At 36.4% G+C, this 14,761-nt stretch overlaps 1 protein-coding gene across 1 annotated transcript; it reads left to right on the forward strand.

The window, feature by feature from the left end:
- Window positions 1-164: 164 nt before the first annotated feature.
- LOC144977492 (RNA polymerase II subunit A C-terminal domain phosphatase-like) lies at window positions 165-10,788 on the forward strand. Its single transcript, XM_078922784.1, has 6 exons — window positions 165-444; window positions 2,509-2,610; window positions 4,090-4,180; window positions 5,190-5,315; window positions 7,632-7,879; window positions 8,613-10,788. Exons 1-6 carry the CDS (start codon window positions 224-226, stop codon window positions 10,441-10,443), a joined length of 2,619 nt encoding a protein of 872 aa, XP_078778910.1. The 5' UTR covers window positions 165-223; the 3' UTR covers window positions 10,444-10,788.
- Window positions 10,789-14,761: the final 3,973 nt, after the last annotated feature.

Genomic DNA, 14,761 nt, shown 5'->3' on the forward strand with positions numbered 1-14,761 from the left:
ATCAATTTAATCATTATTAACAAAGACAAACGTCCATACATCACTATAATTAAATATTTTTTATTTTTACTCGCGTCTAAAACGTTACAAGTCTCAACAAGTGTTGAAATATTATGCTTATTTAACTTTCTAACGATTGGGTTTATCATTCAGTACGTTGGATCCACATCTCGCCCAAAACAAAAGTAAACCACCTGAGTTGCCTCTGCTATGAAATGTAAAAATGCCTGCAATTGAAAGAGATATTTTGTCACCGAGCTGTGATAAGATAAAGTTGCTCAAATGGAAGGTCAGAAAAGGATCAATTATTTTCAAAGGATCTGTTCTTGCTCTATATTCTTCAGCAAATCACGAGGATAATGCACCTGTGTGTAAATTGAAAGCGGAGCAAGATGGAACAGTCTCTCAGTTGATCATTGAGGAGGGAGCGACTGTTGATGCGAAGTTAGTTTTCTTTCTTTCCTCTTTTCGCTGAATTTATACAATGCTTTTTTTTTTACTAGTGGCATAATTTCCACAACATGATATTTGTACTGCTTCCTCGGCCTCCTTGTCTTTCATTTACATTATAAATAGCTAGGCTATTCAATTCAATTCTAATTCAAATTCTCCTTCTACTGAACTGGAATGGAGTGGAAAAGAAGAAGGCAGAGTCTACGTACACTGGAACCGGGCATCTAGCCTCATTATCTACGTACACGGTAGCTCTGGTAACTGGTTTGCCACTACAACTACAATACAAGCAATTGATAGACCTCGGTCTGTATATATATATATATATATGTGTGTGTGTGTGTGTGTGTGTGTGTGTGTGTGTGTGTGTTATTTTTAAAAAATCAAACAATACAATTTAACCCATTAAAGGCGAGATTCAAGGTTACCGTGTATAAATGTTAACGTGTACGTAGATCCTGTGGCTAGGTGCCCGGTTAGTAACGAAAATAATGATACCAAAATATCTTAAGTATATCTAAATATCTTATGAAATATAACCTCCAAGTCAATGTCAATAAAACCGAATTTACAACAATATCGAGGAACAAAGAGGAATGGAAAAGAACAAAGAAAGTCGGCTCACTAATTGGAGACACCGAGGATGTACAAAGAAGAAAACAGCTATCAAACGCCGCACTCAGTAAACTCACCAATGTATGGATTAGAGGTGACAAAATAAAGAGAAAAACCAAACTGAAACTGTACCATGCTCTTGTAAAACCGGTACTTCTGTATAACTGCGGCACTTGGGCGTTGACAAAATCCGAAGAAGAACATCTGGATGCCTTCCATCGCACACAGCTAAGAAGGGTACTGGACATCAAATACCCCAAAAAGATCTCAAATGAATCACTCTATAAGATCACAAAAGAAAGACCAATCTCCCTTGACATTTTACAACAACGATGGCAACTTTTCGGTCACATACTACGCAGGGACAAAAACATACCAGCAAACCAAGCCATGTCGGGATACTTCCAAAAACACGGGAACCTTTTCAGAGGAAGACCGATCACAACACTCCCTGTGATCCTAAACAAAAACCTCACAACACTTGGACAAAGCATTAGTCTCATAACGGCAGGGGACCTTGAAAATCTGAGAACCCTAGCAGAGGACCGGCAATATTGGAGACACCTCACACAGGAAATACTGGAAACAGCCAAGGCGACCCGATCTTTCGGTCGAGACGCGAAAGGCATCTAAGTCAAGTAAGTCAAAATATCTCTGCAATATTCCTCTAATTGAACCCCCCTAAAACTTTTAGTAAAAGCGAACGGCAATTTCCAGTCATAACTTTCTTATGGGCGAGTTGGGTCACAATTTGACTCCCACTGCTGCTCCTCACTAAACTGCCTAAAGTTACCATGTACATAGACACTCTGAAAGAAGAAAGCACTTTCATAATAATCAAATTTAGTTACTTTAGATTCATATGATCTAAATGGCATATATGGAAAAATTACTTGTTCTGCATATAACCCTCTGAGTATGAATACGACCATTCTTTTGTCCTTGCCACCATTCTTGTTTACTCGAGAAGAAGTGAGCGCTAGTAGTGCAAAACAAAAAGTGGTACTGGGTGGTAGTAACGGTATTTATTTTGACTCTTACCAGTACCCAAGTCCCAAGCACTTGTTAACCCTCATTTTAGAAGGTTAACATTAATTTGTATTTGATTTTATAAAACTTTGATACAATCAAAGCGTTCATTTTCTTAAGTTTCAATATTATCTAGAGAAAGGGGGGAGGGGGATGGGGGTTCTTTTTGTAATTTTTTTTCCTATGGGACTTTTACAAAGTTTACATTTTTTCTTTAACATTATAAAAATTAGATAATACAATCAATGCCACCATTTGAATATTTTTAGTATGATCAATATAAAGGATGGTGGGGGGGGGGGGGGGAGTTGTAATTTTATTATTATTATTATAAATAATATTATTATCACTGTTTTTGTTGTTGTTATTATTTTTAATGCCATTATTTTTTTATAATATTTTATTTTTCAGAGGTGTTATCCTTAAAATCCATGAGGCAGGATCAGATGAAGTGTGTACTCATCCCACCATAATGAAGGACATGTGTGCCGAATGTGGAGCTGACCTCAGAAAGTAATCAAACAATAATTATAATGGGACAAAGACCCATAAGCATTTTTAAGAGGTTAAGACTAAGATTAGATGTACTAAGATCTCCTTTCCTCATATAAAAGAACCCCCAAAACACTATATAGCGCAATTTCCACAGAAACGTGTTTGTTTTGTATTGTTCCCTTATTTATGAGTCACATTTACTCCCTTTATCTTTCTCTCCATTATGAATAAATTTGGAAACTCAGAGGAAAAAAGTTATTTTGACTGTAATATGAGCATTGACCAATGACTTCGCAAAAAAGTGTGGCTATGTGTTCTAGACGTATGACACTCGCTTTCGGATCGGAATGTCCTGGGTTCGCGCCTCACGCTCGGCGCATAGTTGAGTCCTTGGAAAAGGCTCTTTACTCACGTTCTCTCGCTGTACTCAGGTGTAAAATGAGTACCTGTCCGTTGACAGCGTTGTCTTTGTCCGAAAAATTGTAATATCACCTAACAGGCGTCATGTCCCGTCCTACATGTTAAATGTTGCTGTTGACCAGGGACCCCTTGTAAAGCGCTTTGAGCACATTTAGTGGATATTGTGCTATATAAAGCTCCATTTTTTAAATAAAAAAAAAAACAGAAGTAGAAAAATCCAAATCCGCTTATAAGTACGCTCTTGTTGATTCCTGATGACTGTGCTTATAAACGGAGACCACTGTATTGTGAACATTGTTAGTCAAAGATCAAATGTGTAATAATGATGACTGCAAACCATAACCGCCTTCATTACCTGCCTACCAGCCAGCTGGGCTGCCCCCCCCCCCCCCATCCCGTTCAAATCATTTTTAACTCATATGTGTCATGCAGTGATGTGGTCTTCTGATATGACACTCGCCTTCAGATCGGTATGTCTTGAGTTCAATTTCCGCTCTGCATGGTGCCTAGTTGAGTCCTTGGAAAAGGCTCTTCACTCACATTCTTTCACTGTAATCAGGTGTAAAATGAATATCTGGCCATGGACAGCATTGTCTCTGTCGGAAAAAAATATATTATTGCCTAACAAGCGTTATTTCTCGTTGGGGGGGGGGGGGGGACGATCTGGATAACTCAGTTGGTCAAGCACTCGCTTCTCACGCAAAGGGACCGAGATCAATCCCGGAGGCAGTCGAGATTTTTTTCTACACTCCATCCCTCCTGTCCACCCAGTGATGATCGGATAATTGGGCTTGTTAAATCTGGTAGAAGGTACTTTGCGAAAGACTAGTCCTATCCAAATCAATTGCTTGCTATCGTTATTGTCCGTTTCATGCTATAGAAACCAGGATTAACTCCAACTCCAAGGGGCCTCGTGGCTCTGAAGGACCACGTTTTCTTTTTTTTTTTTTTTTGTTTGCTTTTCTTCTACCTGATTATGATTGTGATTATATTCGGTTTTTAATGCTGAACACATTCTTATGGGGACCTTACTCATTGTTTTCGGTCTCTTTAACTATTTCCAATTTTCTTCTTCAGTGAGAATGGAGTGGCTGGAGACAGAAAAAAATCGGCATCTGCGTCGGTTGCTATGGTACACAGTATCCCTGAATTGATTGTTAGTCAGGAGGTAAGGATGTCAAGTAGGTTTGGAGGGAGGGGGACAGAAAGAGAAGAGAGATAGAGGGGTGGGGGGAAGGGTGGAGGGGATATGCATAGCCTGTAAATTCCAATATTGCTACCTTTTGCAGATTAAGTTTCAATCAAAGTGACACTAAGCTGCTAGAAGCTGTGGACTGTACAAAGAAAGAAATGAACAAAAATGAATATAACAACTTCAGAAAAGAACAAAATACTAAACACAGAATGTTTTGGGCTGAAAACCCTTCTTCAGTCAATGATGAAGACTTAAATACATCATTTAAAATCCAGACAGACGACAGAGAAATATATTTCTCTGTCATTTGCCTGGATTTTAAGTGATGTATTTATCCTTTTATTGTTTTTAAAAAAATTGTCTGGAGAACGGGTTTGAGCCCGAAACATTCCGTATGTAGTATTTGTGTGCGTCCCTGATTTAATCAGTCGCATGGTGAAAATTTTTGTTTTGCGTTGTTTTGTTTTTTTTTCATTTTATGAAAGCCGAATGTCTCCTGAGCATTTTAGTCTTGTTTGAAGCAAATCGGGTGATTTTTCATGAAGTTATGGTCATATGCATGGGCTAGGGTATGAAACCCTAATTTTGAGAAAATCGCTTCCAAAGTTGACAAGTTGATATTAAGTATAATAATTACCTTCATAAAAAAAAATTAAAATAAAATATTTAGGAGTAGAATTCAATTAAAATATTTCATCAATGTGTAGAAAAAGGTTTGTTTAATGATTTTTGATGAGAACTCATTTTCCATAAAAATTGACTTCCTGACTAAAATTGTCAATATCTCTGTTCAAAGCTTTTCACCATGCGACTGATTATCTCAGGACACCCACATTTTATTCTTTTTTTTTTTTTTCTAAGCTGTTATATGTATTCATTTGTGTTCATTACTCTTGATTAGAGTGAGTTTGGCGGTCATTGTCTGTTGCTTGTCAAAAAGAAAATGTAATGGTTTTTCATTTTCATCTTTTCCTTCCTCCAGCAAGCTTTGGAGCTCGGCAAAGAGGATGAGAATCGACTCTTACGCCAAAAGAAGTTGGTGCTTCTGGTAGATTTGGACCAGACTCTGATCCACACGACAAACGATCAAATTCCCTCCAACCTCAAGGTATAAATGTAGATTGATTATTGGACACCATTGTTCGTGTTATTATTATTATTATTATTATTATTATTATTATTATTATTATTATTATTATTATTATTATTATTATTATTATCATAATCATCTCATCATCATATCATCATCATTCATCATCATCATCATCATCATCATCATCATCATTCATCATCATCATCATCATATTTATTATTATTATTATTATTATTATTATTATTATTATTATTATTATTATTATTATTATTATTATTATTATTATTATTATTATTATTATTGTTCTTGATATTAGTAGTAGTAATAGTAGTGGTAGTAGTAGTATTGTTAATGAATTAGAAACTAAGAACTTGAGAAAAATATTGAAAAATTACAATAAGTATTAAATACGTCAGAAGTATTGGTTTCTTTAATTACAATAACGAGAGGAAAGTGAAAGTGGTTGGGCTCTTCTGACCTCCCTTAGTGGGCAGGAGGTCACTTGCTATGTCTTTTCTTCCCCTTTATCTGTTTTCCAAATTGTTTTTTGTCTGTTCTTGGAATGAGATTATTTGGTTTTGTCATGACCCTGGTAGGAGTTCTTGGCTGTAAGGGAAACAGCCAGATGTATAGTTATAGTTTTTTTTTTTAGTGCGCTATGTGGTCTAGTGGTATGACACTTGCTTTCGGATCAGAAGGTCCTGGGTTCGAACCTCGCTCGGTGCATATTTGAGTCCTTGGACAAGGCTCTTTACTCACATTCTTTCACCGTATTCAGGTGTAAAATTAGTACTTGGCTGTTAACAGCGTTGTCTCTGTCCAAAACAAATTGTAACATAGTCTAACAGGTGTTGTCCCATCCTAAATGTTAAATGTTGATGTTGGCCAGGGACCCCTTGTAAAGCGCTTTGAGCACATTTAGTGGATATTGCGCTATATAAAAGCTCAATTTTGAAGTTTTTGGAGAGGAAATGTTCATCCATGTAAATCATCTCTCTGATAAGTTCTGTAATATTTTTTAAAAAATGTATCTGTAAGTATAAGCATTTGAGTTTATTCCTCTTAGTTGGATCCTGTGCTTGTGTCTGGATGAGACTTTTAGGGTAGGTGATATTAAACTAAGAACACTGATAGTGTGCTTTTGGAATCTACATATGTTCCCTACTTGAATCAATTCCCCTATGTCTTACCATTTCTTGTATACTTTCAATTGTAAATCTAGAATATTTGATGATTCCTTTTTCTTTTTTTTTTTTTTTTTTAGCAGCGCATAAATGTACCAAATATGTCATAACTGCTATAAAACCCTTAAACACCCCCCCCCCAAAAAAAAACAAACAAACAAACAAACAAAACAAAACAAAACAAAACAAAGTGTTAATGTTGTACTAAACTTTCTTTATGAAGGTGTGCAACACAAAAGTGAGTAAAAGAAAATGCCTTGTATTCAATTATCTTGATGCTTTTTTAAAAAAGCCAAATGGTATTTTTCTTGGTCATTACAGTGCAATCAAACTATGAGTTATACAATTTTGTTGACAAATTACTGTGCAAGAAGTATCATTTCTCATGTCTTTGGAATATTTCAGAAAAAATAAATTGGAAATTTTAAAATATGTCGGCATTAATGCTCTGTGTTATCTGTTATCTTGTGACTTTTCTCAGCATATCAAGTTACAAATGATAGTTTTGTGGACACATCTATCTGCTATCTGCATTTTTTTAAAATCTAGAGGTAATCTTACAACAGGGATGCTCTTTTTGTGCGGCTATGTGGTCTTGTGGTATGGCATTTGTTTTCGTATTGGAAGGTCCTTGGTTCGAGCCTCGCTCGGCGCATTCTTTCACCGTACTCAGGTGTAAAATGAGTACCTGGCCGTCAAGAGTTGTCTCTGTCCTGCAAAAATTGTAATATCGCCTTCAGGCATGATGTCTCGTTCTACATGTTACGTGTTGCTGTTGGTCAGGGACCCTTTGTAAAGTGCTTTGAGCACATTTATTGGATATTGCGCTATTTAGATGCTCTTGTTTTTTGTTTTTTTCCGGCTAAAGCTGGTAGATCAGCTTTTTAAAAGTCTTCAGGATGATCTTCATCAGGATTGGTGATTTAAGGATGTTAACATTTGATGGAGAGAGAGACTTTGTACCAAGTATTTTCATGTATGTTTTTTTGCAAGAAAAATTTTCATTTGACTACTTCTGTTGGTCATCCTTATTACAAGTGCAAAGAATAAATAAAATGTTGATGTTATAAAAAAAAAAATCAAATTAAAAAAAAAATTGCTGCTGTCAGCTCCCTGTATCATTTCTAATCTTGTCATTTTTCTGCAGGGTGTCAAGCATTTTCAACTATGGGATGGCAGGGGCTATATGTGGTATCACACATGCTTTCGACCTTTTACTGAGAAGTTTCTAGATGCTGTGTCGAAGATGTATGAGCTTCACATCTGTACATTCGGTGTCAGGATGTATGCACACACGATTGCCAGACTTCTGGATCCAGAAAACAAGTATTTCTCCCATCGAATTCTCTCCCGTGATGAATGTTTTGATAATTTGTCTAAAACTGCCAATCTCAAGTAAGGAATGATTTATTTATTTATTTATTTATTTATTTTAAAAAAATCAAGTTAGAATTCTTTTAATCGTTGTTGAATTGATGACCTCTGTCTCAAACTCAAACCAATCAACTTGGGAGAAAACCAAATAAATTACAGAAAATTAACAGACAAATAGAGGGACATAGACAGTTTCATCACTTTTCAAAATAGGAATTTTCATTGGACAGTTTTATTAACCTGATGCATCTTGATTTTTGAAAGTCTTAGAATTTTTTACTGGTATTGGGGGTCCCGTTAGCTCATGAGGTCCCAATAGCTCAGTTGGTAGAGCACCCACTTCACACACAAAGGGACTGAGATTGATCCTGGGTGAAATCAAAGTTTTTTTTTTTCTGATACCCTTGTCTACCTAGCAGTAATTGGGTAGCTGGGTCTGTTAGATCTGCTGGAAATGACTTTGCGATAGACTAGTATCCTATCAAATGGGTAGTAAGCAATTGCTATTGTCCATTTCATGCTGTAGAAACCGGGATATACTTCTGCTCTATGGACCTAATTAATGGCTCTGAAGGACTAATAGGACAAAATTGTGGATTGGTAGCTTTGTGAACAATGTAAAACTCCTAAAAAAAGGGTGATTTGTTGGAAGATAAATTTGATTGGATTCAGTCATTCATTAGGGGAAACTTAATGCAGAATCTTTGAAATTTAACTTGTTTCTTCTTTTTTTATCTTTCTTTTTATCCTTCAGAGCTCTTTTCCCATGTGGGGACAAAATGGTGGGAATTATTGACGACCGTGAAGACGTTTGGAACTTTGCACCTAATCTCATTCACGTAAAGGCATATCGATTCTTTCAAGGCACTGCAGACATCAACGCTCCACCTGGCTTAACAAAATCTGAACACGATAACGAACCCATAGTCCACAAAACTATAACTGCTCAAAGTAAAAAAGACTCTCCTCGTACAGAGAACGTGGAACGTAAAGATTGCGATAAAATTGTTGATGCTGATGAAAAAGATGTAAAATCTTCTGTTCAGGGTGAGGAGAAAGATAAAGATAAAGGTTTCGAAGACAGTCAAGGGAATGATAACAAGGATAAGATTGATGAAGATGGCGACCAAAATATGGACATATCGAAAGAGGATAAAGGATCGAATGATTCAGGTAAAAAAGACACTTCAGAGGATAATATGAATGAGAATGTGTCAAATGTCACTTCCACCACAGCTGACAAAGAAAGCAAACCATTGAAAGATAAAGATGTTGTCGATGCCAAAGAGACACTGGCAAATGTATCGGAAGTAGAATCTAAAGCTTCGGAGAAATGTGCAGGGAATGAAGGTAAAACAGAAGCTGAGACAGATACAGACGTTAAAAAAGATGTTGAAGAAGGTGATGAAAAAGCAGAAACAGCTGAAATTGAATGGGAAGACACAGATGATTATTTGTTACACTTGGAGGAAATTCTAACAAGAATTCATAAGGCTTATTATAATATGTATGAACAATCTGTCAAGGGAGGATCTAATCAATTGCCTGATTTAAAAAATATTATTCCCTATGTTAAGAAAAAAGTCTTGAAAGGTGCCAACATAGTTTTTAGCGGGATGTTTCCAGTGAACATTTCCCCGGAGAGGAGCAAAGCTTTCATTGCAGCAAAGGCCCTGGGTGCGAATGTCCAAAGTGATATTGTTCCAAGCAAGTCGAAGAAGTCATTGTCACCTGATGCAACAACGCATTTGGTCGCTGCAAAAGCCGGTACGGTAAAGTATAAGACTGCGTTAAAAGCTAAAGGCGTTCATGTGGTTACTGGGGATTGGTTGTGGGCGTGTCATGAGAGATGGGAATGCGTACCTGAACAGCTCTTCCCATTAGCTAATAAGAAAGATGAGGGTAACGATGGTGATAGTATCTCTTCAACACCCAATACTAAAGAAGGTAGAAAGAATAAAAAAGGAGTTAAACGAAAAAATAAAATCGCTGCTGGTGGAGGAAAGGACAATGATGAAGATGATTTGAATAACGACAGTGATGAAAATGAGAGTTCACCCTCTAAGAAAATGAAAAAGGGTAAAGCGAAAAAAGATAAAGAATTGGATAAAGGGGAGGGTGGAAAGTTTGCCAACAGTTACAATCCTTTGTTTTCATTTTCCAATGAAGATATTGAGTTCATGGATAAGGAAGTAGATGAGATGATGGCAGAAGGTGAGAATGACTCAGAAGAATCAGATGAAGAGAGAGAAAAACGGATTAGAAAAAATGTTTTGGGAAATTCAACGGATTCAGACTCCGACTCAGACAGCTTGGCTGGAGATTTTCCCAGAGGATGGAAGATGAGAAGGAAATCATTGTCACCACCGCACAAAAATCCTGGCTTCGAAGAGGGAGGGGTCGATACAGATCAGGAAGTGAATGACGAAGAAACGGAGAATGAATTGGACCAGTATCAGAAGACTGTGGAAGCATTTGCCCCTCAAGATTCTGATCAGGATTCATGTGCCTCTGGAGATTCGATTGGTTCTGTCGATGAAGAAATTGCAGCTGCTGTAGAAAAAGAATTCTTAGGTTCACTTTAATAAACGTGTGTTTTGAGAAAAATGGTATTTTTAAAATTCTAATTAAATGCATTTTTCAAGGGGACAGAAACAATTTATGAACAGAAGAGGTAATAATATACTGTTGAACTCATTATTGAAACAACAGTATCATTATACAGAAAAGATTGAACATGGTATATCTTTGAAAAATGCCAGGAATTCATCAATTTGTCCTATATTTTGTATTTTTATATATAAAGAAAGATTTAAACAATATGCAAAGTCTCAGTAAAATATACAAAGACAAAAGAAAACTTTAAGATCGAGTGAGGAGTCAAAAAATATTACCAGCTTCCAAATAAATGCAAAGTTAAAAAAACAAAACACACCCAGCGCTATAATGATGACTTCAGTTGCAAACTGTAGTCCAAGAAAATGCAGTTTTCTAAGCCAAGTTCTTCAACCACATCAAGTCAATAGATATATGGTCAAGCTATCCAACGAAAATGCCATATTTTGACATGCGACAAAACCATTGATCTCCATCGGATCGTTCTATGACTAGTAGTCTTTAAAAAACTCCGGCATAGTTGGAGTTTTCCCTCCCTGAGTTGAACGATTTACAACCTAGGCCTTCAATATGTAATTTGCACACTTTTATTATAACCTGTTCCCATTCAGTAGTTGATGACACAAATTCCATTTGATTCGCTTGTCAAGCCAGACGATTATAGTTATTGCAGGAGTGCAGAGTTCGTTTTATTTTTGTGGGTCTTTCTGCTAGTTTTTTAGAGTTTGGAAAGCTCTTGAAATTGTATCATGTCTTTTGTTTTTGTTTGGGATTTTTTGTTTATTTTGAGATGAGGATGGAGGGAATGACGAGAGTGCAAGAAAATCTTATACACTCGAGCACGGTTTCCTTGAACTCCTGGGGACATATAAAAATAGTTTGAGGAAACCTTATACAAAGAATAATAAGGCGAAAATTTGGGACATTCAAGCAAGTTGGAGGAAAACGTAGTCTAGTGTATGGTTGCTAAATAATATATGAAGCAGTTGCTATGAGGTAGTCATTGAGAAGAATGAGTAGAAAAGTCCAGCGATTTGTTATTCATTTTTGCAACCTCTAGTGTAGTAGATAGAATTGACATTGTAATATTACGTTTGCAGGCGTAAAGGATTTCAAAGCAATATTGAATTTGAATGAAAAGAAGAGAAGTTAGGTTTCTATAAAGAAAAATATAATCACCAAAAACACATGATCTTTCATATATAAAGCAATATCCACTAAATGTGTTCATGAGATCCACAAACCAACAGCAATAGGTTAACATGTAGGATGAGACATGCTGCCTGTTTAAATAAAACAAACTATGCCCTTCCGCCACAGCATCATCATAAGATAACGTTGCCTAGGCATTCCATGAAGGAATATAGTTAATCCATCAAACAAGATGTCTGATGTCAACAAGAATCCCATGTTGTCCAAGGAGCAATGGGATTAATAATCTGATCAAGCACCACCCACAGAGGGACTTGAACTATGGATCAACTGGTCAGACGGCGAGTGTCAGACTAATAGGCCAACAAATAGCCGTTGCTGACTGGAGATTACAAAAGCAGGCTCTGGGTGGGGTCATCTGACCTTTCATGGTGGGTGGAGAGGTCACTTTTGCTCTCCTCTATCCCCATATATAATACTATATATATTGAATCGTGTTTGATACAAATATGTACGAAAGTGCTCGACATGTAGTATGGAGCGAATTTTATTAATATTACCACAATGTTTGGGCATCTACATCAATGTTTCAGCTTAATTTGCATCTTCAGGACTGAGTCTCTTCAGAGAAGACATTCAAGAAACACAAAGTCAACAAACAACTCAGTCCTGAAGATGGCAAATTAAGCCTGAACATTGATGTAGACTGCCCAAACATTGTGGTAATATTTTAAATATATATATATTTAATATATATATTGTGTGTTTTTCCCTTTAGCTGTCTTTGTTCTGGATTGAGATTGCTTGATTTTGTCCTAATCCTGGTGGGGATCCTTAGCCTTAGCTGAGAGGGAAGCTGTCAAATGTATTGTTCGCTCTTTTTGAAAGATATTTTTTTTTTCCTTGTAATAATCTGTATTATAATTATATACTATACTATTGCGGTTTTTCGTTTTGAATATATTGTTCTTTGTAAACATTTGAGTGTATTCTTCATGGTGGAATCCTTTGCTTGTGCCTGGATGAGACTTCAGTGTAATAGTAATACCAATACCGGCACATTGATGGAATCTCTGAATCCTCTGTTCATAATTCGAATCGTCCCCTTTTGTCTGACCTTTTCTTTGGTGCTTTTGACTTCAGATTCAGATCTTCAACTTTTCCCCAATCATCCCCCTTTCTCCTGGCAATGAAATGACCTACAAGTGTTGCTTTCACCGAAAACAACAGTGAAACACAAAACGTCAAGAGTGAATGTCTTTTTTTATGATAGTGACCAACATACGTATTTGTTGTTGTTGTTATTGCAGTTGAATATTTGTTGTTGCTTGTTTGGATTAATGTTTTTTTACATAATTGTGATGCAACCTCGTTATTTTTGAAAAGGCAAATCTCAACCGTTTATTTTCTTTATAATTCTCAAGTGCATTTATGATCAAAATGAAATTTGAATGTTATTGTTATTACGATGATGTGAGCTCATTAAAGGTAAATATTAAAAAATATAGTTTTTGTTTTTCTTGTAGTCTGCATAGGCTGTCGATGGGGATCGGGACAAAGCCCTGGCATGTTTTTTTTTATTAAACAGTGTTTCACAGCACTTCCAGTATTTTACCTCATTCAATCCTAGAGATTTTTGCTCCTTTTCAAAATTGGAAAAAAAATGAGCGTGTGCGTAGATAGTTTTATTCAACTATCATTAACATGCAAAAATTAAGAACATTAGCTTTGATACTACGCCTATAATTTGTCTCAGAAAAATGTAATAATTAGGCATGGGGTAAAAGTAACCCCGGGTATACTAAGGATATAGTCGGTGTTAGGGTTGAGTGAGTTAAGGTCTGGTTGGGATCTCTGGCCTCCCAAGGTGAGTGAAGAGGCCACAATTGTTATATCTTCTATCCCCTGACACATTTCTCTCACCTCCCTGTGTCTTCTATCCCCTATATCTGTTTTCCAACTTGCTTTCTGTCTTTGTCTTGGAATGAGATTACTTGGTTTTGTCCTGGCCCTGGCCTGAGTCCTAGCTGGGAGGGAAACAGTCAAATGCATAGTTATTGTTTTGGGAGATGATATTTTTTTCCTTGTGAATCATCTCTCTGTTATGTATTATTATGTTTGTTATTTTTAATGTATAATGCAAGCATTTGACTGTATTCCTCTTCGTTGGATTTTGTGCTTGTATCCGGATGAGACTTATAGGTCTGGGTGGGGATCCTGACCTCTCATAGCGGGCAGGGAGGTACATACTGCGTCTTCTATCCCCTTATATCTGTTTTCCAACATGCTTTCTGTCTTTGTCTTGGAATGGGATTACTTGGTTTTGTCCTGGCTCTGGCCGGAGTCCTAGCTGGGAGGGAAACAGTCAAATGCATAGTTATTGTTTTGGGAGATGATATTTTTTTCCTTGTAAATCATCTCTCTGTTATGTATTATTATTTTTATTTTGAATGTATAATGTAAGCATTTGAGTGTATTCCTCTTTGTTGGATTTTGTGCTTGTGCCTGGATGAGACTTGTAGGTGATTTCAAACTAAGTACATTGGTGGTATGCTCTTGGAATCTACATCTGATCCCTATTTGTTCTCAGTTCCCCTTTGTCTTACTTTTTCTTGGGTGCTTTAATTGTAATTCTAGAACTTTTTACTATCCCATTTTCTTCCTTTTTACTGGCGCTGATATAACCTGAATGTGTTGCAAGCGCCGTAAAACACTTAAAAACAATAAAAACAAAACAAAGACTTATAGGTGATCTCAAACTAAGTATATTGATGGTTTGCTCTTGGAATCTACATCTAATCCCTTTTTGTTCCCAGTTCCCCTTTGTCTTCCTTTCTCTTGGGTGCTTTAATTGTAATTCTAGAACTTTTAACTATCTCATTTTCTTCCTTTTTACTGGCGCTGATATAGCCTAAATGTGTTGCAAGCGCCGTAAAACCCTTAAAAAGAAACAAAACAAACATTTCTCTCATCTTTGTTTTGGATTGTCATTGATTGTTTTTTTCCTGGCAGGGATCATTAGCTGAGAGAGAGAGAAGCAGAGGAATGTATGGTTTCTTTTTTTTTAAACAAAAGGATATTTATTTCCTTGAAAATCATTTCTCTGTCATGTACTGTTAAGTTTTGAATCTATAC

The sequence above is a fragment of the Berghia stephanieae genome, chromosome 7 (genome assembly GCF_034508935.2).
Source record: "Berghia stephanieae isolate SIO BIC M18660-M18661 chromosome 7, UCSD_Bste_1.3, whole genome shotgun sequence".
Lineage (NCBI taxonomy): Eukaryota > Metazoa > Mollusca > Gastropoda > Nudibranchia > Aeolidiidae > Berghia > Berghia stephanieae.